At 41.5% G+C, this 26598-nt stretch overlaps 1 protein-coding gene and 1 long non-coding RNA gene across 3 annotated transcripts in view; one reads left to right on the forward strand and one right to left on the reverse strand.

The window, feature by feature from the left end:
- RNF152 (ring finger protein 152) overlaps window positions 1-2323 on the forward strand; it is a 40622-nt gene extending 38299 nt beyond the window's left edge. For both annotated transcript variants that reach the window (XM_083865593.1, XM_083865594.1), the window contains exon 2: window positions 1103-2323. In XM_083865593.1, coding sequence (XP_083721719.1) covers window positions 1287-1898 — 612 coding nt within the window. In that variant the 5' untranslated portion in view covers window positions 1103-1286 and the 3' untranslated portion in view covers window positions 1899-2323. The remainder of the gene's footprint in view (window positions 1-1102) is intronic.
- The window catches only part of LOC310908529, a 470346-nt gene that overhangs the window by 87214 nt on the left and 356534 nt on the right, over window positions 1-26598 (reverse strand). The gene's annotated exons all lie outside the window — the stretch shown is intronic.

The raw sequence follows: 26598 nt of genomic DNA on the forward strand, positions 1-26598 counted from the left end.
GCAATAAGAGAAGATCAAAGGTCACCCTGCAAATATTTTGAGTTTTCTTTATTCTCTGGAAGCAAATTCAGGCTGATACTTCTTCAAACACAGAAAGAAAGTAAATGTAAAATGTTTTAAAACTGTCACCCCTTCGTATTTATTGGGTTGGAGTTACCAAAATCAAAGCTAAACTATGCACTTTGCAGGTAAACACAAATGCCTTTTTTTTGGCAAAGATGTAAGTAGTAAGTGGGAAAATGGAAATATCAAAGGGAATCCCTTTGCAAGGATTTAGAACAAGATTAGTAACTTAACTTGCTTTTAATTTAGTGTATTATCTTTGCTTCTGTTATTTTTCTGTTTTATTCTGTTTCTTTGTGGTGTTCAGTGGTCCTGGGTCTAAACAGAGCCTTTTGTCTTGGATGAAGTTTTCGTTAGTGAGAAGGTTTATGTTTCAGAGGGCCATGTTCAAACAAGCTGTAACTGGGCAAACAGTTAATTTGACTGAAAATGATACCATTCTTTTTCATTATGTGCAAATGTAGGTGTTCCAGTATAGTTGCTTGGTTGCTCATTTGTGCACAGGCACAAGTTCAGGAGCCTGTGGAAATGCTTCCATTTAAACATAGTTTTTCTTTCCCCCACGTTTCATGCAGACTTAGCAGTTGGGCCAAATAGCTAAAAATCCTCAGGGATTTAAAGGATTAAATGAGAACAATTGTGTTGGTGTAGGAAGGACTGAAAAGTCCTGAAAATATGACAGGAGGTTGTTGCTGTGGGACCTGGCTAGTGAACTATACAGGCACCTTTGTTATGGGCAGAAATATAACTGTGAGTGGTGGACTGATGGGTTGATGGGCGTTTGATTGCTGGGAAGATTAGGGGAAAAAAAAAAAAAAAAAGAAATCTAGTGATAGTACTAATGACTGACCTGAAGGTTTGCCGCTGGGCTGTTTGGTGAAGATGGTGGGAAGATGCTTTCTAGTGAAGGATAAGAAATTTGCTTCTCCCACCAGATAACAAAGTCTGTGCTAGTTTTCATTCTCCCTTGGCTGGACTCTTCTGTTCCCACTGGCTCCTGTGAGTAACCTGTTCTTTCACGTTTTTCTGTTTGTCTCAGGTACTGAAAGCTTCAAGCTGGGGGTTTTCCTGTGCTCTCCATAGCTGCTGCCCTGAAGAAAAGCAGTGTTTGAGGGTGGGTGCTGCCCTGAGGAGAAGTGGTGGGAAGGCTGCTACCCCTTTCCTGTGGAGTGTCAGGGCGAGGCTCACCTCAAGACCTGCCACGCTTCCCTGCATCATCCGCCATGGAGACCTTATCCCAGGACTCTCTGCTGGAGTGCCAGATTTGCTTCAACTACTACAGCCCCCGCCGGCGGCCCAAGCTGCTGGACTGCAAGCACACCTGCTGCTCCGTGTGCCTGCAGCAGATGAGGACCAGCCAGAAGGACCTGCGCTGCCCCTGGTGCCGTGGGATCACCAAGCTGCCTCCGGGGTACTCTGTGTCCCAGCTGCCCGATGACCCCGAGGTGATCGCCGTCATCGCCATCCCCCACACCTCGGAGCACACCCCCGTCTTCATCAAACTCCCCAGCAATGGGTGCTACATGCTGCCCTTGCCTCTCTCCAAGGAGCGGGCGCTGCTGCCGGGAGACATTGGCTGCCGTCTCCTGCCCGGCAGCCAGCAGAAGTCCCTGACGGTGGTGACGATCCCTGCGGAGCAGCAGCCGCTGCAGGGCGGCATTCCCGCTGAGGCGGGAGCGGAGGAGCCGGACCGGAGAGGTGCTGTGAAAAGCTCCACCTGGTCAGGGGTGTGCACTGTGATCCTGGTGGCCTGCGTCCTGGTCTTCCTCCTGGGCATCGTCCTCCACAACATGTCGTGCATTTCCAAGCGCTTCACGGTGATCTCCTGCGGCTGAGGCGGCAGGGGCTGCGCTCCCCCGGGGATCAGGTTGGGTCGGTGATGGTGGTATTGAGCGAGACAATTCCGTGCAGCTTTCCCCAGTGACTGCAGGACGCTGTGCACCGGGGCAGTGGTCTCCAGAAGGGTGGCCTCAGGCCTCTCGGCAGGCTGTGGAGAAAATCATGTCCCAAGTCTGGCGGCAGTGGCACTGAGGAGGACTGCATGTGTCACCGCAACCATTTATCAAAGGGACTGCAACTTCACAGTGATCTTTTTTTATTGTGTTACGAGATTAAGGACCTCCATGTAGCTGGTTATACTGTGAAGTATACAGTATGGGCTCTTCTTTAAACACAGTGTATTAAAATCAAAACTGCTCCACGTAGAATTCAATGAGAACTGGTGCACAATTGTACAAGGTGTTCAATTCCAGTCCACACATGCATTATTTTTTAATGAGGGGGGGGAGGGAGACTCATAAAGTGGAGAAATCATTTAGCTGGTAAAGCATTTTATGTTTTAAATGGAGCATTAATTAAACCAAGTTAGGGAGTTGTACGATAGTTTTTAAAAGGAAGCATTTTACAAGTGATCATTTCCTTCCTTGGCGTCTGTTTTTTTGCCTCTGTTTTTCCCCTTTTCTTTCAACTACAGGGAAGTGGTACTTCCAGCATCTTTTATTTGAAAGAGCTTTCAAGAAGGGACTCAAAGTGGGCTAGAAAGAATACCTGAAAGCACAGTCAAAACACTTCTGCCTAATCAGCTTTTTGGGAAGGATGGCTTTGCATGGTAAACATTGGACATGGTGTTTTACCTCCAGTCTGGCTTCAGACTTCTGATGACCTGGCCTTCATAGCTGTTAGTGAAGAAATGGGTCATGAGAAATCCTAGGACTCCTGCAAGGATGTGATAACATACTGCTCTTAATTTTTTTTTTCTGCAGGTTAGGTTTAAAAATTAATTGTTTTTGAAGAATTTAGACCTATTTTGTCTCCCACTTTCCTAGGAGTTGCAACTGTGCGCTAATGGGTGGTGTGACAGTGGTGTTGCTCTAAGAAAGCTTCACCATTGAAACTGAGACCAGGGACTCTTGTATGCAGTTATCTAGTAAGAGGCAGTGACATATCTCTGAGAAGAATCCAGGCCAGCCTAACCTCTGACTGAGTGGGCCACCCCTCCTAAACTGCTGTGGCTGTCCTGGTGTCAGAATGTCTGGATGAGTGTAACAGACCCTCTTCCCATGTTTCAGTCTTACTAATGTAGATGATTTCATAAGGACAGATTTGAAAAACAAACACAAGAAATGTCTCCCTCCACCGGTGACTGTCATGAAACCCCAGTTGTTTGCAGTTCACTTCTTGGGAAGAGCTAAATTCCTGAATGTTCACTGTGGTAGCACCTTGCTCTAAGCAGTCCCACTAGCTTTAGTAGTACTGCTCATAAGTAAAATAGAGCCCAGTGTGAATTTAGGTATTTGGCAAGTCTGATTGCTAAAACTTGTGTGAGGTTTAGGGATTGGATCAAGGGGCACATGGCAGACCTTTAATAAGACAGAAAAACCTGTTGATTTGCACTGCTTCTTTTTGTGAGTTCAAGGCATAACATCCCTGAAACACGTCCTCTTGTCTACCTGCTGCTCTTTCTAATTCTTGGAGATTGCTGAATGCCATATTATAACAAAGTTTTTGACTGTGCAGTGCCCAAGTTGGCTTTGTAGTCTTCCTTGGTTTTCTGGTTTTGTCACAAAATCCAGTTGCTGATTCACGATAAACATTCTCAGCTCACACTTCTGTCAGGGACGTACCTCTGACTTCATGCTGGATTTCTTTATTTCCCTGTTTCTAAACCACCATTTTCTTCCTTGATTCCTGTTAATGGAAGAGTAGAATATAGAGTGCGTAGTTGTGATGATGTGTGTTTGGTCATGTATGGAGAGGAACCATTGTGCTGATTTTTATCTACTGTTATGTATTGTATGCATAGCACAGGAAAAAAAAAAAGAAAAAAGTCTGCAGATAACACACTCAATGCCTTTTTTGTGCAAAGCCCATGTGCAGTATGCCTTGAACTTGGCTTGCAAATATTGTAATTACATGGCCACCTCTCTGCAGCATGTTTCATTTGGTTGCAGTAGGGAACACCAGGTATTCCCAAATGTGTCTTGTGAACGTGCTTGTCTCTTGTTGCCAGTAGCTAGCCAGATTTCTACTGACATCCATGCTATGCTGCTTATTGTGTAAAGGAAAGCCAGTTCACAAAAAATCCTGCCTTTTATAAGACTCTTGAGGAACTGACCAGACACAGGACTTGACCCTCTACTGCCTTATCCTGTAGCAATTGCTGGGTGTGCCAGAAGCTTATGGCATAGGTGCAAGATGCTCCGAGAATAGCACTGGTGCAATTTGCACCAGCTTCTGCATTTGTTTGTCTGAGTTATCAGTGAATGCACAAAACCACAAGGCAGTCAAGGAGCAGGTCCTGGCGACACAGTGGTGGTAACGTTACCTCCTTCCAGCCATACCTGCCCAACTGAAGCTCTTGAGGCCAAGGATTCTCCGGCATTGCAAAGAGGGGCCCTCTTCATCTCCATATGGAGAGTGCAGAATAAAATAGGAATCAGAAATTAGGTTAAAAACCCACACTGCATAACACATTATACAACAGGCAGACCTGGAGTTTATCCGGAATTAATGATGTAAGTGTTATATTAGCAGAATACCATCCTGTACTATGTAACACAGTACATTGTTTTGTTAATATGAATTTCCTGTACTTTTGTGCCTGCTGAAATGCATGTTTTGACCTAATTTCTGATCCAGACATTTGCCTGCTCACAGCCTTGTGTAAGAGCAATAAGTAAAACCTCAAGACTTTTGCCTGCGTGTACACGCATGGTGTGTATGTTCATTCCTTTTTATAAATAAGAGTTCTGGAAAAGTTTTTGTTCTGGCTTTGGACGGTGACTAGAATTTTAAATTTGCAGCTCTCATATATGTTCGATCACCTAGCTTTTTTGCTGACTTGTGTAGAAATGAACTAAATAGTTTGTTGTAATGTACAGTGTTAAAATGTTTCTCAAGTATGTCAACAGTCATACTGCTTTAAAAATGCAGTGCAGTCTGTCTCATTCCTTGGTTTAATACCTGGCATTAAAAAGTTATACTGCTAATTTTTAAAAATTATTATTATTTTAAAAAAACAGCCTTGTTTTTGTAATTTTTCCTTTGTGGAGAAACACATTGGGACTTGTGCCAAAATCATCAGGTTCCAGGTTAGCTTTTGTTCTCTGGTGTCCAGTAAGAAGTTACTGCCCAGTTCCACCAAAAAGAAAGACAGAAGCTTACTGTGACCCAGTACTGTTTGAGAAACCAAAACTTATGCTAAAATGTGTGGGTAATTATTCAAGCACCTGCATTTTTAGAGCACATTATTCTGTATGAATGTGTATTTATTTGCTTGTTTAATAGGAAGGATGTGTGCGTTGGGGTCCAGCTTCAGTTTTTTTTTCTTGGATGGTCCCAACTTCCATTGTTGGCTTGTGCTTTGCTGGCAAACAGACTTTAGGGTTCACTCTGTGAAATTTTGTTTAGTGAATTTTAAAAATTCAAAATATGCAATTTTGGTATGCAGGATTTTTTAGGAAATTGTATGTTCAGTGATTGTTCATGCTTAACCACGATGTAAAGGAGCCTGTATGTTTTGTAAACATGGAGCAGTCATGAGTCCAAAGTTTCATCTTTACTAATGAAGCTCATTCTGAATAAAATGTTAGCAGGAAAAGAATGATAGCAAGTGAATTATGGTTCCTCTGTTATTTTGCCATCAAATGAAGAGTGTAGAAGGGAATTTGGCAGAATTGCTCCATATTTTATGAGGGACTGGCTGAAATTCATCACTCAGCATTTAAAGGCAATGTGTAAAGTCTGGGTTGTGGTAAATAGTGAAAGGGCAATTATAGCTGATGACTACTGAGCCACAAAGCTTTATTCCCATTTTAATAAAATTAAAAATTTTAAGTAAAGGTTTTGCTCATAGGAATGAGGGATTGCTGGCCTTCACTTAAGCTTGTGTTGTGCAGACTGGTACAGTGGTTCCCTCTTTTCTTGAGCTGCCCCTTCCCAGTTGCATGATTGCTGGAGCCATGGGCAGCCAGTTTTTTTTGATAGTGCAAATGATTTTCTGGAGGTAGAGATGGTTGATATTACACACTGGTTTTGTTACATTCACAGCAGGGCTGAACCAAACCCAAACAATTAATACATGGTCTGAGCACTTGCATAGATGTCTCAGAACCAAAAGCTCCAGGCACCCCTCTGTCACGTAAATTGAGCTGAGCCTGTGTTGTCTGGATCTTTTCACAACAATGCCAGGGAGCAGAGGATGTTGTTTCCTCACACTCAGGAGAATGGATCTGTACCCACCATCCACAGCCTAACTAACCCCAGGGAATGAGGCCTCTGGGAATGAGACACTTGCATGATTACTGCAGGAGATGTTTACATGTCAAGTGAACACCTCTCTAGTAAGTGTTAGGGTTGAAATGCCTCCTTATCCAAATTGCCCAGAAAGTGTGGCTTGAGGTTTGTTTTTCCCAGACCTTTCCCATGGGTGGATGGAGCGGGAAGAGAGGGAAGAAGGTACATGGCAGCAAATGAATCCCAGCAACATCTGGGAGGCTGATGAAAGATCTGCTGGCCCTGAAGGCAAAGTTTTTGTGCAAGAGCTTCCATAAGCAAGATTGTCTGTAAATGTAGTGGATTTAGAACATGTTAGTGACCTTTCTGGTGCTGTATAGCGTCTGTAGGCCTGACAGCTGGGCTTGTTATGTTCTTTCCCTTTGTCACTTTACCTCTTGCCTGCTTGTGTCAACAAGCAAAGCTTCTTGCTTCAGCCTCAAGTTGAACAGTTTTCAAGACATTTCTTAAGTTGCCCTGAGCATCTCTAACGAAGAAACGAACCTTCCAAGATCAGTGAAATTTAATGCTTAATGAATATTCAGAAAATGCATTTTTAAGCATTGTCTCGTGCTTCAATATATTCTTATTGTAGTTCTAAATCCTATAATTTTTTGTGCTAATCATGTTCCTGAATATCAGAGTCAATTCAAGGGATTAGTTAAGATCCACTGGCAGAAGAAAGCATTTCCTATCCATCCCACAGTCCCTTTTCAGATCTACATGAGTCTGTTTTCACTTTGCTCATCCATTTCATACTGGGACATGCAATCATGGGGATGAAATGGGAATTCATGGGCATGCATGGAGCACAGCACCTATGCATACAAGCATGGGGGTGCATTTCCATGCTGGAGGAGCATGCACACAGCACATGCTCATGTAGTCAAGAGGGCTGATAAAAGAGCCTCAGGCTCCTCTGTCTCAGGAAGGTAATGTACTTTTATGGTGCTGGGATAGCTGGGTAACATGAGGCTTTGTTATGGCTACCTGGATTTCCTGTGGGATGAGTTGTCACCCCCTCCGAGCTGTCCCCCACAAACCAACTCCTTCTGCTGTTGGATGGAACTCTTCTCCACAGCTGACACCTCTTCTGGAGTTCAGGTGAGGAACCATACATTCCTCTGTTTCTCCAGGCTGGAATAGCCACCCAAAAGGGAACAAAAACCAGATGCCTGGACTTTTAGTTTGTAAGATCAACTGGAGTTCTTTTGCAACAGGACTGCATAGAACACTCTTGCAAGCTGGAAGGCAACATACAGACTCAGCCTTACTGGTTTGAAAGAGTGAAGAGTGGGTGGGGAAAGAAAGGACACCTGAAAATGAGCACAAGATTTGACACTAGCCTGGAAATTCAGATCTTTATGTGCAAAAACATCTACTGGGCTTGTTTTGCAGTGGCCTGCTTATGTCATATCCGTCAAATTGTGTCTCAGGGATATCACCGAAACTCCAGATCTTGCTTTTTATTCAACACCTTTGAGATGGGAAGCCTATTTCAAAGCCTATTTCAAAAGTGCAGTTTTCTACCTCACTGAAAGACTTGATGCATGTACAGAATTTTTTTTAGGCTACTGAATCATCACTGAAGCTCTGGACTTGGACTAAAGCCAAACAGGAATTCAGTGGGGAGAAACTGGGATAAAAAAGCCAAATCTTTAGTTCTCAATGTGTGCAGTTGAGTCACATTGTTTGAAGTAAAAACTTTGCATGTGTGTCTCCAGGACAAATAATGAAGTTGACAAAGTTGGTAATGCCAAACAGCTGAAAACAGGGCTTAATGAACCTATTAGATCTGAGAAGCTGAAAACAAAAGAAGTGGCTATTTGGTACTGTTATTGCACTGAAAAGGAACAGTAGGATTAGGTTAGGGGTCTGTAGCTTTTTGGCTTGATTTTCAAGATTAAATTTAAACTGAACTGAGAAACCTGAGTGGTTTCAGGCTGAAGGTTATTTACCTTCCTATCTTGAGAGTTATAAAAAGATGAGTGTGTGTTGTCACTGCACTCATCAGTTTGGGAAGCTTTGCCCATAGATGCCTGCACGCCCTGACTTGATCTGAACCACTGGGACTTGCATCTGCTTGAGAGAAATCTGGATGTGCCTGAAGATTGGGGGGTGAGGGAGGAGGGGGAAAATCATCTTCTGCAAGATGGTTTGAATTCAGGTGTCATTGTAAAGTGTATGATCTCACTGAAGAATTTAAAAACTGGTGACTCTTACAAGACTGTCAAAGCAGTCTGTCATGTGATAGACGCATGGGGCTGGCTATGAGCATAACAGGGAGATCAGTTCCCAAGTACGGCCAATTTGCTGATTGAATTGCAAATTAATAAATTCTCCCTTAATTTTTTTTGAATAATGGTTGCAGCTGTTTCTTGAAGATTTGCTTACAGAATGTATTTTAATACTGGGGACACAATTCAGAAAATATGCTGACAAATCACTAAAGTAGTAAATCTGAGGAAGCCAAAGGGATTCAGTCACAGATGATTAAATACTTTCTTGAACAGAGGTGGACTTTACATTCACGTATTTGTTTCTTGATGCTTGTCTAGCCTGCAGAATTCTTAAGGAACATTTGAAGTAAAATGCTTTGCTTTGGGGAAAGCTTTATTTTGAAATTTGAAAGAATATTGACTAGGAGAGGCTCTTTAATACCGTAACAAGGCAGCTGTTTTCAAGCATTTGAGTCTAAAAGCTTTAATTTCTGTAGCTCCTGTTTTTAATTGCTTATTGCAACATAGCTGTGCATTCTTAATGTATGGTGGAAAACCCCACAATCTTGCAGTTCAAACCCACACCAAAACCCACCTTAGGAATCCAGAACAATGATGCTTTAAAGAGCTTGGGAGAAATAAATTGAATTCTAATCACTTCTTTTCTGCTATGCTGAAATGCTGAGGGATTTGCTAAACCTACAGGTTGATAAAACTGAATCCCTGCTTAATGGTTTTATTTGCTAAACCAGCTAACTGCAATGGATGCAGTGTGTTCTTTCTTTTTGACCTCCCCTGGTTTAGAGAAGACAAGATTTGGACAGTTGTAGCTGGATTGAACAGCGTGATAAGAGTTGTAAAATGTTACCAGCAAGGAGTGTGGTTTTGTGATAAACAAAGGATTGCAACACTGAATGTCTTTCGGCAGCCATCCAGGCAGAACAAACATGCAGCAGCTCCAGCAAACCCCTGGGACTGAGAGAAGAAATGTCAGGAGTAGTGCATAAAGGAGGATATTTTTTAATACCATAGATACTGTCTGTTATTGCTGATGCTTGACATCTTTGGGTTGGGGTTCTTTCTTCTGTCCATTGTAACAAGCAGCCTAAAAATCACTTTGTGCTGCTTCCTTAGGATCATGCTGTCTCCCGTTTCCTCTTCAGCCCTTTGTTTGGGGCCCTCCTGTTTCCCTACAGATTTGCAAGGAGAAACTTAACTCTGTATGAATGAGTGACTACAAATTTCTACTGCATTTTCAGTGGTGAAACTGGTAAAAGACTTCACAGAAACAGGAACGTCTCCAGGGCTCCCAAGTTCTATTTGCAATACCCCATTATCTGCTGTTACTATCATAGGTTCTTTCTGAATCAGTATTTTGGATTATTGTTTCTTTAATATAGCCCAAATGCCAAAAACATTTGGGCTATATTAAAGAATATAATAAAGAATATTAAGAATATAAAGAATAAAAAAGCAACAGCAAAACAAGATAAAGCAACTTGGAGACTAGAGATTGTTTGCACAATCTGATTTTTAAGATAGGATCATTTATTAACATGAATGGATAATTCTTTTTTTTTTTTTATTTGTTTGGTTGTTGAGTTTTAGGTTTGGGGTGGTTTTCTTTGTCATTGTTTTGGTTTTTTTTTTTTTTTTTTTTTTTTTTTTTTTTTTTTTTTGTTTTTGTTTTTGTTTTTGTTTTTGTTTTTTTTTGGTTCAGTGTATCAGTGACATTAATTTTGCGATTTCACTTCCTTTGGTGAGGGAGGGAGATAAGGAAGAAGAAAATCCATATTCACAGCTTGGATTAGATCTGCTGAGTTTCAGAATGTGTGTATGTGCTTCTGTTTTGTCAAACCTCACGAACCTCCTAACAGCTGAAAACTGCAGTAGCACCGAAATCTTGATGAAATGTCCCGTGCTGCCTATTAAGTTTAAGATGCCTGCTGAAATGTGCATAGCCTGGACTTTCTGGTTGTTGAGCACACAGAGCAGTGCATGTGGAATTAGTGGTGACTGTCAGTTCTCTGAGACTAAACTTGAGTCTTATGCCTCATTTAGAGCCGTTAGCAGACTTGGGCTCTGAGGATCTGTCGTATGTCCTGGATGCAGTGGCAGCCCTAACTTTATGGATCTAAAGCAACCAGCCTTTGATAGGGAAACATTTACAGATTTTAAGGGCAAGTTATCCACCTCCTTAAGAGATTCTTGAATGCTAGATTTGGTGAATGACTCAGCTTTTGCTAAAGGAAATGGAAATTTGGTTAAATTGTCCAGGCTCTGTCCTACCCTGCTGTTCTTGCCTCATGGCTCAGAGGAAGGAGGTGTCTTGGGATGGGTGTTGAACCAGGTGATGGGATGTAACCCACCACAAATCTCTGTTGTAGATTGGACTTTTAAGCTTTAAAAGAAACTGTAAAATTCTGCAAGATTCCTTCAGCTTTCCAAATTGACAGAAATGTAAAGCTTTTCTGGCCATCAGGTGCTCTGCAAACTAGAAGAGCTGCTCTTACAGTCAGCTTCAGGTGAGGAAAGTCCTAAAGTAACCTGCCTTGTGGCAGGGCACTGTGTCTGATGCTGCACTGAGGGTTAATGTGCTGCTCAGATGCTCTTTGCATAGGTCTCTAAAAAGTATTTCTCATCCTTCCCCTCCTCCCTCACCTTTTCTTTTTTTCTTATAATTGTTTTGGAAAAAACAAAAACAGACACTAAGAAAAACAAAAAGAAGAGTAGAGCTGTTTTTCATGCAGGCCACGTTTATACCATCTGTTCTGTATCTATTTAAACTCTTTTGGGAGAAAGCAGAGGTGCCCCTGAATTTCAGCTATGCTTCAAATGAATCCCACTGGGCTCCCTGTTTTGGAGACAAAACCTTGCTTAGCAGAGGACCTCTGGGAAGAAAAATTTTTTTGAAGTCCCAGGAGAGAGCAGATGTGGTTGGTGGTTGCTGGAAAGAGCAGAGGGAGCAGTGGCAGTCCTTACAGCAAGGCATTTCCCCTGTGCTCCAGACCAACAGGCTGGTGCAGCACAGGGCAGCAGCAGGAGGGCAGGACTGGCTGCACACACAGAGAGACTCTCTCGAGTTGCTGCTTGACAGCTTCCCAATGTGTATTTCGCGCTGTTTGCAGTTGGTATCTGTTTAAATTACTTCAGCTACTGTATCCCTGATTGCTCCAAAGACATTGCAAGTGAGCTATAACCTAAAGGAGACATGAAAAGCCCATCCCACAGGGCCTGTCTTTGCACTATCCCCATTAGCAAAGGTTTCTGTATTACTAGGGGAGATAGGGAGGAGTGAGGATGATTGGATGATTTGGGTTTGTTTTCTTTTTTTGAAGGCAAATAAACTTTGACAGGTGTTAAAACAAAAAGGCAAAGGAAAAATACTGAACAGTCTTTATGTCAGCTGAAGCGTCCTCAGCACAGCTTTGAAGTGAGAGCTAGTTCTCTGTCTCAATGCCAACTTTGAAGATGTGTGTCTCTATTCACCTACTTAGTGTGTTAATTAAAACAAGAGCTGAATGAAGGCTTGTCTCTTATTTTAAGAATAGTTGCACCAGAAGCTGGAAGGTTGAGTCTAGCCTCGGGCAGGCAGGTATTACATGGCTCTCCTAGAGCTCTGCCACTGTCTCTGCTCCTTGTTTTACACTCCATTTTACATGGTCTCTTGCCTTCCCTAGGCTCCCTCCTCGGTCCTCATTAATTATATTCTAGCTAAATAAGCAGACTGGCAGCATTCAGTGCCTGTGAATTGAAGTCCTTGATGTGTTTCAGAGGCAAGAACATGTATCACTTGGTTTTCCATAACTTCCCCCTTTTTTTCTTGTGAAGGGCCAACCAGCCTCTATAGATACACAACCTGCTGGGCCACCATGTCAAAACCTTGCCAGATTTTTACTTTATAAGTGTGAAATCAAAGTGCTGGATAAATGAGAATGTCTGGAGAAGCATTCTCTGCTTGCTGTGTCTGCCCTAGAAAGTGTCTCAAATGCTGCTCAGTTTCTAACCACCCCCTTCTCCCTGCCCCTGTTCTAATACATGGTACTTTTGTAGGTCAACCTCTGTAGTCTTGTCTTTTGTATAGGTGGAAATGCCACTTTAATGAGAACAGTTCAGACACATTCGCTATGATTAAAATTCTTAAAAATTCTTTTCAATAGACTTAGTGCGTGCATATTTTTTTTTAAATAAAAGAAGTAAAATCAGCTGGGACATTCACTCATCGGTTCCACTGAGAGCTTTAATGGAGTTGTGCAGTAATTAAGAAAGACTGAGATCTTTGGCCAAGTTTCAGATGGGTGGAGGTGACATTCAAGTGGCCCATCAGAAAGCCACTATTGAAAGCTTGTGTGAGAGAGGGAGAACAATGGTTTGCACTCCCCATCTTTTCTTGGTCAGCTCTACCTTTTCCAGTTTGGTACAACTTTGGTCTTGGCTTAGGTGCACATCTCTCCTTTGGGACAGGAGCTGTTGTGATATTTCCCTATGAATACTCTGTGATACTTGAGTATACATGTGCTCATGCACACTCAAGTCTATGGTCATGAGTGCAGATCTAGAGATGCTCTCTTAACTCCTTAACTTACATACATCCTTACAAATATGGAATTAATAGGCTACTGGTGTTAATGAATGCAAATCCAGTGACTTCAGAGGATCTCTGAGGAATTGCAACATCCAGAGTGAAGACCAATAGAAATAGATAACTTTTTATGTTCATCAATCTCTGAAGTTTCAAGTCAGTGAACGGAAGTGTGGCTTATTTTCCTTGTAATCTTCCATTTTACAGAGCCTGATTTCCTGTGCTATGAGACACACCCCTACATGCTCTGTATGTGTGTGTCCCTTTCCACTGACTTTTCAAGCCAAATTTAATGCAGTGATAGCTGTCCAAAAGAGAATTAAATTTCTGTTTTGATGATGTGTAAGTAGTAGAGGGAAGAGAGAGACAGATCCTGTTAGTCCCAAATATTTGAAAAAGCTGCAGTGTGTACTTGAATCTCATTATAAAAACCATGTGGGGGATGACCCCCAAAAAAAGACTCAAGCAGGAGAGAATCTCAAATTGAAACTTGCAGTGAACAGTGAGACAGCACAGGAAATTAGATTTTATATTTGCCTCTTTTAATGCAAATTATTTTATTTTGAAATGCAGCCTCTTCTAGCATTTTATAAATATATTTTAGTCTTGAGTGATGAATTTAAGTGGCACTGGTTGCTGATACACATCCTAAGGCAATTGGAGTTTTGCAGTCACCAGAAGCTGAATCTCTTCATTAGCAGAGTCATAACACAGCTTTCATGACATCACTTTAAACAGCTAAGAAATTTCACTGAGATGGGGACAGATACCAATTGGCAGAACTGTAGATGTGCACCATTGAAGGAAAATTCCTGGTAATGATGTGCCTGACTGGGTTTCAGTACCAAAAGCAAGGCAAAACCATAAAGTGCTCTGTCACAACAGATTATGGTTGGTTTAGCTGGGATGAACTAGGAGTGTAAGTTAGCTTAGGTGAGGTAACATGTTCTATTACTTGAGGCAATAAACAGGAAATTAATGAATTATTGTACCCACAAGCTCCTTTTCTTCAAAGCTGTAATAAGAGTAGCCAACATCAAAATTAGTTATGTCACTTACTTGGAATACTGAGAAAGTAAGAGATACAGTCTATGGAGGAGAGGAAATTTTGTTGAAGACCAGGAGAGCTTTTAGCCAAAGAGAACAGGTAGAGAGTGCAAGAGGCAATTTCACTAGTGAAAAATTAAAGTGGTTAAGGGAGAAAAGGCCTGAGGGAAACCTATAATTTGGCATGAAATATGGATATTCAGTAGATTGCAGTCTAACAGATGAAGAAATTTCAGGATCCAGTACAGCTGTTAATTCCAAAGCCAGATGAAAATATTCTCAAATAGCAATATATTTTTTCCCCTGTGCCATCAACAGGCAGGCATAGTGGACATTTCCAGTGTCTTTATCTTTAAACCAAGTAATACCAAATAGTGCTTCTGAGTAAAGCTCTATATAAAGGCATTTGATATTTTCAGTTCTGTAGGTCTCATATAAGGCAGATTTGTCCAAAGACTTAATACATTGCTTCAGTGAGTAAAAGGCTTTCGTGTGTCTTTGAGCTATCTAGAAAAGCTGAAGGAGTGCTAAGCAGTGAAAACGTATCTGGGGAGCAGAAACTATGTTTCAGCAGTTGCTGCTTCAGATAGGTGGAGAAGGAGAAAGAAAAGAAAGAGAAGAAAAATAAAAAAAAGAAAGGAACGAAAAGAATTAGGTTTATGTAGTGGTTGAATAACCATTAGGAGATGCAGACTCCCCTGAACCTTGTGCTTGTGTCTGTCCCAGACTGCAATGCTGGAATAAAGAGCTGCATCTCTGGTGTGAGAGTTACATACATCACCATGCAAAGCTTGGGAGCATCTGGCAGCTGCAACCTGTTCCTTGTTGGTGTAACAGGCAGGTTTGCTCTGCTGAGCTTGTCTTTTGGTGGTGGGATGTTTCTCTACTTCTCTGAGTACAAAAAGAAAGCAAAATAGGGCCCAGTTGTAGTGATTCTGCCACTGGGCTTCCTCTCCATTGCCAATGCAGGAAGGTGGGAGGAGGCTTTCTACAAGAAATGGAATGAGGCAACAGCTGCACACAAAGGTATGAAAAATGTTGTTTCATGAAAACCACCCCTTTCCTACCAGCTGAAGGCATTATAAAAGATTGCTGCTAGCTGAAGTCTTATGCAGGAAGACAGGTTAAATTATCACAGTGTTCTTCATGGCCTTCCAGGCAATGAATCAGTGAAGCAGTGAAGTGGATTGTTGCTTTCACCATGGAGGAATTCATCACAGTAGCCAAATTAATGACTGCTTTTCAGAAGTTTCTCTTGGTATCTGAAGGACTGATTTGCTGTCTGCTGTTTGTTATCTCTGGCAGTTTTAAGTTTCACTGAGGTGAGTATATTGCTTTGTGTGTTTAATGCCTGAATACAGCCTCCCTAACCTTGATGGTGTCCATTGCCTTGCTTTCTTCCTTCACTGGGCTTGATGATGATATCACAACAATTTATCTAGCTAAGAGCCAGTTCCTCATTTCCCCTTGTGGCTACATTAAAGTGATTGCCTCTGCCCCTTCAAATGAGTGTGCTTGCAAGTTGACCTTGAGGTAGGAGCAGTAAGGCTGTAGTGTTTCACTGGCATTTTCGGTGCTGTCTGTGCTTGAAGATGCAGCACAGGGCTCTTGGTGGCACTAGGGAAGGAGAATGAAGCAAACAAGTTGGAGGAGTGGATGCAAATGAGATTATGAAGCCCTGACTGGAAGGCATAGCACTGACTGGCTGATTTGCACACACCTTGAGCTGGGCTTAAATTATTGCCAGCACTATCCTGGCCTGGGGCTCTCACTTGCATTTTTTTTTTTTTTTTTCTCTCTGTGCTTCTATCACCTGCCACAAGCTGAGAGCTGTGGAGCTACAGTCGGAAGGCTCCCAGGACAGGGGCTGCCTGCAAAATGCAGTGGGTCAAATTAATCCTTCAGGAACCCTTACTGAGAAAAAGGCTGTTGGTTGTGTTCCCTGGCACAAAAAATATATTAGTAGAATAAATACAGTGGCATGGCTGACAAAGTATATTCAGTGGTTTTCACTCTGACACTATCTTTTACTCAAATATCAAGCCTCCTAACTCAAATTAATTTGAGTCTTTCATCAGCTTTATATACAGCTTTTGCTGCTGAGGCATCTGGATACATAGTCTTGTCTCCAAGTCTTCTGTGCCCAGGACAAACCAAAATCCCTAGACTTCAACAAATGAGGTGTCTCCTTCACTCAGTGACCCCCAGCTCTCCATCCTACCTGTATTTGAGAAGAACTACAGAACAAAACCAACCCAACCAAAAATGTGGAAGCTGTAATTTAGGACATATTTAGGGGAATCAAAACACACAAATAAGTAACCAAACCAGTGTTTTCATCCACTTCTGCCCTGGTTAGAAAGCCAGGACAATTCTCTGTGCCAGGCAAGCAGCTCCCAAGACGCTGTTCAGCTCTACAGCCTAATTAATGTGTCTCCAGCCTAATTAGTTGGTCAGAGGTGCAGATGAGCACTTTAATTGCACCAATGTATCATCACTTTTGACCAATCCCAGTCATGCCTACACAAGGAGAACAATGCAACTTGTGCAGATTTTTATGGTGGCTCTACAAGGAAGGTGGATAAATCATGGAGACCTCATTCTGCCACTCCTCACAGAGAGAGATGCTGTGTCAGGAGAGGGGTTACCAGTGCTGGGGCTAACAGTGAGTGAAATACTCCCAGCATGAGTGAGTGTTCCTGAACAGCAGATTAGCACACTGAGCCAAGTGCATATCTAAAATTAAGCATTTTCCTCCACTTACACCCTGACATTCTTGTCTCCAATTATGTTTATTTTGTTTGCTTTTCCTTTTTTCTCTGTGTGTATTCAAATGCTGATGAGAGGAGTCCACACAGAGACCAAGGAATGGGTAAGGTCTGAGTAGCACATTAAAATAAAAGCTTGGGTGGAGTTCAGCTGTTAAATCTATAAACTTTCACTATTATTGTCTTCGGCTGGATTTGAGATACTAAAGTACCTAGGCAAGAAAACAAATTTACAAAGGCTTAGTTAGAAGTTCCTTCTCCAGGAAGAGCTAGAATAAGCAAAACATAACCTGAAACAAAGGCCAGATTCCCTTGGAACCTATTGAAAGGGATCTTCTTGAAATCAAAACAGTTGTGTTCTTTTAAATAAATGCAGATCCTGTTTGGCCACAGGCAGATACCCAGCCCCAAAGCTGCATTGCAGAGGTGCACAGTGGAGTGCTGGCATCCCAGCAGGTAGAAATTAATTTGTGTGATCACTGGTTTTATGGGGGCAGCAGCTGCTCACATGGCACCTCTATGTTAGTCTCAAGCCACACCATCCAAAGAGGGCTCTTGTTTATCTTTCTTCCCAGAACTGGGAAATCCTGTGTCTGCGGGCAGTGTGCCTGGAAAAAAGGAGTTGGGCTGGAGTGTTGGGGTGCTACAGCTGAAGCAAAAGGAGGGTGCAGAAAACTGTTGGTACAGTATCCCTTATGTCAGGGTCTCTCTTCTCCCTCTTGCTCCACAGCAGCTGGATTGGTTTGCCAGGAATCCAGTAGAAGCAAAGTAGGAAATCAGGCAGTAGGTGTTTTCCTGTGCTTGACAATCTCTTGCATGATTTTTTTTTTCCTATGTTAAGAGCCAGCTTTGAGAGGAGTGTTAAGATTTTAGCTTCCTCTGCTAGTCTGTTTGGAGGTTGGGGAGGTCATATAAGGTTGGAGATTTTACTCTTCAATGCATCTCACTTCAACATGGAGCTTCTCAGTTTTGCAAGGAGTGTTCTCTCTCTGCTCTTTTTCCCTTTCATACATGCACACATATGGATGGATATCTGCTTTGTTGGCATATGTGGGCACCTGAATGCTGCAGGGGAGCTCAGAGCAGCACTGCTTCCTGACCTTGCTGATAAGCATGTGGAATTTTTTGTAGGCATAAAATTGAATGGAGCAGCTTGCTGCTGACACTGAGCATTCTCTGAGGTGCCTGATGACTGTGCCCTGCTCACACGCTCCTGGCAATCATAATCAATGATGCTAAGGGCAGCAAAAACATTTCCCTCTAAGGATAGATGGGTGTTGGTGTTCTGTCTCTTTATAGGCAGAGAGGTTTAGCTGCTGGGGACACCTGCACATGTAACATAGGATCAGACACTGGAGAGCTGCCAGGTGAGGATGATACATACCCCCATCTTGTTTTCCATGAGTCATCCATATTTGGATTTTACCTGTAGCGTCAGGATATTTGGATGAAACTGAGAATCAGGCCAGATGGTCTAATGATCTCTCCCACCTTCTATAAGGTTCTATAATGCTGCATCTTTGAGATGTAACATAGTCTACTTGTGTAAACCTGAAAGAAAAACCCACCACTACTAACCCTCCATATTGCACCTCCTGAAGACCTTGTGCAGCAACTATCTTAAAATACCTTTTTAAAAATATGTTCAGATGTTATTTTTAAATGAAGTCTCTGACCTTGATCACTTGAGAGTACTTGGCTAAATTAAAAATGAACTATGTAAAACTTGTTTAAAACATTACTCTGCATTTCAGAATATGGTGTATATGAAAACTGCGTATATATTCAAAATTGAATTGTATATTAATATATCAACATCAAACCTGTATATTAATATAATTAAAACCACCCTTTCATTGCTTTGGAAATTATTTAACAGCTGACAATTTCAAAGGCGAAAGAAAGTAAAAATTTCAGATAAACATGATTTCGTCCTTTACTTTGGTGGTGTAGTTATCAGTGTTACTAAACTGTTCTTCTTATATGCCTTTATTGTCTTAGTCAAACAGGAAGTATGATGGAGGTATCATGTCAGATTTGGGTAAATTTGCTAATAACATGTATTCCTTGAAAATTTGTATAATAATAATAAGTAATAATGCTGCCACAAATAGATGTTCTTTCATGTTTATCCAAAATCTGTTTGTAAATTCAGAAATAGTGCAAGCTGAAGCATATTTTATAAATGTCCATATGTATAAATAGACATTTATATATGTGCATGTGCATATATAGGTGTGTTTATCTTTAATGATACATATATTGAAAAATTTCACATGATTTCGCTTGAAAAGCCTCAGCAGCACAGAATAGTTTTTATAAGGTTATAAAAACTCATAAGGAAAAGCTTTCAAAATCCTTTCATCTAAAATAATGACAGAATCATCATAGATTCACAGAATGGTTTGGGTTGGGAGGAACCTTAAAGATCATCTCATTCCAACCACCTGCTATGGGCAGGGACACATCCCATTAGACCTGGTTGCTCAGAGCCCATAGAGGGCTGGAGATTTTACTCTTCAATGCATGTCCCCTCAGCTGGGTATTGTCAGGGGTGAGAACTCATGTGCAAATCTTTTGTCTCTTCACACCTTTGTTATTAATATTACTGCTGTTATTGTTCATTTTTATATTTCACTGCTGTTTCCAGTAAATTGTTATTTTCTCAACCTGTGATCTTTATCTTTTGTGGCTCCAATTCTCCTCTCCATCCTGCTGCAGGGGAAGGAGAAGAGGGAGGAGGAGCAATGAGTGAAGGACATGTAGTTTGGAGAGTCTCAGTGGGAGCACTTAGTTGAGGACTATCAATTCTAAACCAGGACACAGGGCAACCAGGGTTGCCAGCTGGATGCAGGTAAGGCTCTTGTGCATTTCTATTCTTCTGTTGGTTAATGGAACCTTCCTCTTTAGCTACAACACTTGGAATTTTTTTCCTCAAGCTTCTCCAAAGTATAGGTGCTACTAGAGTTTTTCACACTTATAGCCCATAACCCCTCAAGAACACTGGAAACACTGCAAAGGAATAATTGGTATGCCCAGGTTAGTTGCATTATTTGTAGCTGGGACCTGAAAATATGCAAAATATTCTGTGGGAGACTTTATACTGGGGTCTTAACAGGTAAAAGAAATTAGACTTTAGAATTTGGAGACAGGGAGGTTGCTGGGAAAAAGGCACTGCAGTAAATGCATTATGCACACAAATGGTTATGTGTGATTGTAACCTAAACTGAATTGCTGGGATTTCTTACACTATAGCAAGTTATGTATCATATCTTTCTCTATCCTTTCTGTGGGTCTTCAATTTTTTCCCCTTCACCTGCAGTGTGACAGTCCATTTTTCTATGCTTATGGTTGCCTCCTCATGCAAGAAGAAAATACATCATTTCCAGGGTAATCTTGTGCGGAGGACCAGGCATAAGCAGATAATATGTTTTATTCTCAAGCATTCTGACTGTTGTGAGAGGAAAGTTGTTAATGGAAAAGAGGGTCCTGTGGATATGGGACAGCACTGTTCTCAGCCAGCTTCCTTTTCTGCCGTGAGGATTGTGCTCATTGTGCCTGCACCGACTCTCCTCATCCCGACTGACTTCCTGGGGGGCTCTAAAGGGCTCTCTGTGCAAGCACAGATAATGTAATGATGATAGTGTGAAAAACCTATTTTACATAAGAGATATGCACCAGATAAACTAGAAAAGGAAGTGGTTCTGTCCCTTTCTTTCTCTCTCTCTCTGTTTACCCCAGATTTGAACTGTCTATGGTGGCAGGAGCAACATGGGATCTAAGGACTGGTGATCATCTTCCTTCTCTTTTTCCCTTTTCTGTCCTCCCTTGCTTTGTCTTGGCAAAGTGCAGTTATTATATTCTTATCCTGTACTGAAGTTTGCTGTAAGGATTGAGAGTTTGTCAAAGGTAGTTGTAAAAGTTGAGAGCTTGTTGTATAGCACTTCTCTGATTATATAGTGGGCTGGTTTCTGGAATTACAGCAACTATATAATAAAAGATAAGAGATCCCTGACATGCAGACTGGTGCCTTTGTTCAGCCAGATGAGAATTTATAATGAACAGCATGCCCTTTCCTGCCATCCTGCCCATGACATCCTGCCCATGCAGTTTTGACCACCATGCAGAATAGTCCAGGTCCAGATGGAAAACCACCTGTCAACTAAATGATTGACATCCATCCAGTGACACTTCCCACAACATACATTGTCAATTGGAGATGTGCTATGCAACTGTACTTTATCCTTGGAAGGGTTTGGGTAGAGTCCTGAAAGCATCCACAGCTGTGGGGTGGAAGTGAATGGATACTGGGCTTCTCCTCAGCACTGCTGTGCTACAGGGCTTACTTGGGCTGGGTTTGCACCCTGTGTGGTTTGACCCTGCCAGCTGGAGCTGCACTGCCTCTTTCAGCCATAGGCACCAAGCTCTGCACCTTTTGTAGCCTGCACAGAGGAGTCCTGCTTATGGTCCATCCAGAAAGCTCAAGGATCAGATAGCATCACTCTCATTCCTTGCTTGTAAATCATCCAGGAGAAATAGTGTTTACCTCTGGGTTAGAGAACTAATCTTATAATGGTCTGCAGATGGGACTGATTGCAAAAGTAAGCTGGATGTACAAAACCAAAGATGCCCCTTTGGCCTTTCAAAGCAACAGAGAAGCTGCCACCTAGAAACCATCAGGGATGTGTACCTTTCTCTCCTTTTCTGAAACAATGGACAGGTATTCTCCTACTGGCTTTTCTGTGAGATGACTTTCTGTGTATTGATTTTATGACCTTTCAACTGCTGTCTCTCAAGTCTTCTGCACTGACTGCATTATGAGGATCAGCTGTATGGTCAGAGCTTGGAAAATGTTTACATTTTTGGATCTTTCTGAGTCAGATAGGTTCACAAAATCCTTGGGGCTGAATGATGATATCATTTCTCATCTCTGTACTTCACAGGTCAAATTATTGCAGCTGCTCAGAGAATTGGAAGAATTCGGGCCAGAGAACTAGCCTTTAGCATCCATTTCTGCTCTAGTGAAGTTAAGGGGAAATTCCTGATCAGAGTGGCTACCAGTTTGTGCACATTTGCTCATGCTGAAAACTGTGTATGTTGAATTCTGCACCTAAGAATAGATATCTTTGCAGAAACAAGGGGCTTGCTTTGCTCACATTTATTCCTTTATCCCTGGCTGATTGTTTCTGCCTGTCAGCAACAACAAAGCCTCGTTGTTTTGGTGCTCCAACTGGGATGTGTTAAATGGATCCTGTTTTCAGAAACTGGTGAGACTCCAAGCTCCTGAGATACCTGCCCATTTGAGTGTTTCATCCTGGATAGCCCAAAGTGGTGGCAGTTGCACCTTCTCTTCTTAGTAATACCTACTTTGGATGCAGTTTTCTGCAACGTAATGATTTAAAGCCCACCTAGTTTGTGATTGCTGGGGAGAAGAGACAGTAGATTGCTCTTCAGATACTCACTTTGGCATTTTGTAGAAAACACTGCTGCGTTTTAGCCAAGTGATCTCTCACTTTTGTTCATTCTCATCCTGCTGACCGTTCATTCTCCATTCACCAGGCTCACAAACAATCTCATTTTTCACACCTACTTCTCCATTTGTTGACACTTTGGGCTCCTGCCCATTGCTCTGCCTCAGCAGCAAGCTCATTCACATTCCATATTCAAAACCCACAACATGATTCATTGAACACCAAAGTGCTTTTGCTTTGCACTGTTTGTCTGAGACTGACCTGAAGGATGACATTATAAATGAGCTCTTACATCTGAATTGCTTTGTCCTGATTAGCAAAGTCAGTAGAAAATGGCAAGGAACTTTTGGTCTTGAGTGGGATCAGCTGCTTCTCCAAAGTTTCTCTACTCACTGATCTTATATCTTTGTTTCCTTCTGTTGCATGGAGTGTGCCAGTATCAGTTTTTAGGCTCCCGAGGGAGATTTTTGAAAAGTACAGTTTGCTCCAGATGACTTCCACAAAAAAAAAAAAAAAAAAAAAAAAACAACCCAAACAAAATTCCCCAACCAAATCCTAAACCAACAGAATGGAAGTGGCATTCAGTTTGAAAAGAGAGGGATGAATTGGACATTGGAAATGTTGTAAACCATGAGAATGCTTCAACTTTAATTTTGCTGATTTGAGAGGTTTCAGACTGTGCATTGCAAAGATCATTAAAATTAATGGGAATATTCACTCCTCAATAGTAGAATTCAACTTAGAAATGTCACAGTATTTTCTGAATTCTTTGTTGGTCATTCAGACCAACATTCCAAATCCAGATATGTGACTAATTTTGATGCATGTCACTAAAAGGGAAGAACCAAAGATCAGTGGTGTTTTTCTCATTCACAGATTAATGTGAAAATATTTCACTGGTGATCTGTCTGTTTTGACATATTTACTCAGCTTTCTCTTAATTTCAGTTGTATTCTGTATCCATGCCATTAAAATCTCAGTCATGACCATTGACTACTGCTGATGTCAACATCAAGATTTATAGAGCTGCAAAATACTGCTCTGAGGGCTGAGACTTTATTTTGAGATATAATGAGTCTCAGTAGACATCATAATAGAGATTATTAAGTGCTTTATTACACACAGTAATTATTGTGCAGAACATCTCAGCTTGTGATAAAAAAGTGGTACTTTTTCAGGCTAATATTAAGGAAAATGAGTTTAAATTTGAGATCTAGAAGAAAACCATTCTTAAAAATTATCAGAGTAGGTCATGAGCTTTCTTAGCACCTGCTATTTTTCACTGATATGAATGAAACTCTGGAGTAGTACAACTGCCTGATAAAGAACAAAATCTTTTCTGTTATAGAAAGAAATGAAGGATAGAAGTGGAAGAGGCAAATGAACATAAACATAGGTGAAATAAGTGTCAAACTTGTAGTGTCTTAACTGTTGGAAGTTGAGACTCTTTCGGTTTTAATAAGTTATTGTTAAAGGTATAAACAGGCTTTGGTGGAGTGGAGTAATGGTCTCAAGGAACATCTGGAATTCAAAAATTAGAATCTCTCTCAAAGGAGGTGAGGAAGGAGAGAGAAGGATGGTATACAGGAAACAGGACTTTGTTGTACTTCAGGAAAGGTGAAATACAGGCGAAATATAGGTAATACTTGTGGCTGATTTACTGATTAGTTAATAGTTTCTAACCCATGTGTTAATATTATTAACTCAACTGTAAGTAAGCTATTAATTAATAGTATGTGACCCATGTGTGGCCACGGTGAGATTGTTACAGTCTTCCAGTGCCTGCTGTTTCAAAAGGATATTTTGAAACATAAATGAAGTGAGAGTGAAGGTTTTTGAGGGCTTAGGGATCTTGTGTTGAAACAAGACTTAAGTATCTCGGTTTATTTTATCAGCAGTGAGAATCAAGAGGTGACAGGTTTACAGTGGAGAAGTTCTTTCAAGGAGAGAGAGTAATGAGGTCTAGACAAGCGTGTGACATGATCTTATAGCTGGAAGCTAAAATTACACCAGTGGAGACAGTAAATAAAGCACTGGTTTTGAACTAGGAGCTCTGGTAACAACATAACAAAACCCCCACAAATTTCTTCCCCATCCTTCTGATGTTCATATCACCTCTTTGGAATGTGCCCGTCAAGTACAAGATACTGGTTCCAGTACAAGACTAGGTAGATGAGCATTAGTCACTTTTAAAATACAGAGAGGCATACTGGGTCAATTAATTACTGCTTTTTGTGGCCTACAGCTCTGTGGATCTATTATGCTCACTCCTTTCAATCACAAAGTATTCAGAAACCAGGATCATTCTGCATTATTTGTTCAGATGTAGTATCTTTCCTCTGTGTCATGAATATAGGATATAAAAGTGATAGATACTCTCCTTGTTCCTTTAGCATTCAGGTCCATCTCCCATCAGCTCAGAGTTTAGGACTGAGATTGCAGATGCTGTTTTGTCATGCAGTCTATGACTTTCATCATTGTCTTATCATCCTAAATGTAGGATTTCAGTTTCAGATGTGGATGTTACCACAGGATTTGGACATAATGCCCTCATTGTTGCCATGCAGATGTAGGCAGCATGTTAAACAGTGTTTAACTGAGTGTGGTCTCTTTCATGGCTCATACAATTGCTGTCACCTTAATTCTAAACTCCCAGACCTTGGGCACTAACCTTGAGGCACCATTGTCCTGTGGTTAATGAACATAATGTGATAATTTGTGGAATGAAATGACTGGTCACATTCTGTACAATAAAAACTCGTTTTGATATTAGGATTTTTCTTAGAGGGGAAGAAAAATCTCTTTTCAGAACAATATTTCTCCGTTTCTATTATTGACTTGTTTATGAGGAATGATACAGTAAAGACTGGGAAAAAAGCATTTGAAATTCTAGATACATAGATATAGATATATATTCTAGAGATGAAAAGATGCAATCAGTGGCTAAAAGTATAAGGGGAACAGAAAGTGGATACTACATTCAGCTGTGCTTTGATTCTGGAAGTTTGAACAGAGTTTGTGAAGTTTTCCTCCTATATGGGTGTGGGATAGAGCTGCTCTTTGCTTGGTATGCAGGGACAAAGGTGTCCTGGTCTCAGGCTTGGCCATTTATCAGGTCTTCTACCCCAAACTGAAATCCAGTAACTTGGTCCTCGCAGAGGAAGATATGGAGGAATTAGTCTACCAGGGTTTTCTCAGTGGGATGCTCTAGGAAAATTGCTGGCCAGAGGGATATAGAGCAAACAGGTATTTTGTCAGCAGGAGGTTAAGTGGGAAGAGCATACAAGCATAAGATGAGAGGAATGAAGTCAGAATGAAAGACAGCTGATCTGAGGGGGCAGTACACTTCATATAACTGGTTTTCCATGCCTGCTGGGCTGAATCTTGTGCTGGTCATGAACCAAAGTGAAAGAGCTGCCAAATCAGTTCAAGTGGAGCCTGTGTAAAGAAGGCAGGTAGCTTTGGCTGTGCAGTGCTGCTCTTGCAATAATCCTGCACACCAGGAGGTGCAGGCAGACATTTGCTGCCTGGGTAGAAGCCTCGAGCTGGGAGGAGTGGGCAGAGACCTCTGAGCTGTGTGGGTGGGTGCAGAGCAGTGAGCTGATGGAGCCTCACTGTGAGGATGTACGAGCACTCCCAGTTCAGTCCTGGGCAATTTTGTCTGCTTGGTTTCACAGCTGGATAGCAGCTCTTTCAAAACAGTTTGTACACATGGGATATATGTGTTTTATCAATTTCTGTGTGTCCTTTTCCCAGAGAGTTGACATCTGTTAATTTATGGCATTGTACTGCTTGGACTGTGCCACTTCCATCTTCCTCCTTTGAGCCGGGAAGCTACAGCAACTGGTGTAATAGGGCTTATCCATTTAACCTGAGAGATTTCTGAGGTACTGGGGAGGAGTGTGTGTGTCTTGATATGGAGCCAATTTAAGCCCTAGGGAAAGATTTCCATTGATTATAACACATTTTAAATCTGGTCTGTAATACCTAATAAACAATAAATCATGTAGTGATCCTTTTAAGACATCACTTTTATATAAAACCAGGAGAATTATTCTTATTTATTATCCCTTTCACTTAAACCTTTTGGGGATAGAAACACATTCAGTTTAAAGAAAACACTGCAATCAATGTCTTTGGAAAATCACTAAAAAGAAACTGTTTGTGTATGAGAT

This window comes from Zosterops lateralis (genome assembly GCF_965231275.1).
Source record: "Zosterops lateralis genome assembly, chromosome: 1".
Lineage (NCBI taxonomy): Eukaryota > Metazoa > Chordata > Aves > Passeriformes > Zosteropidae > Zosterops > Zosterops lateralis.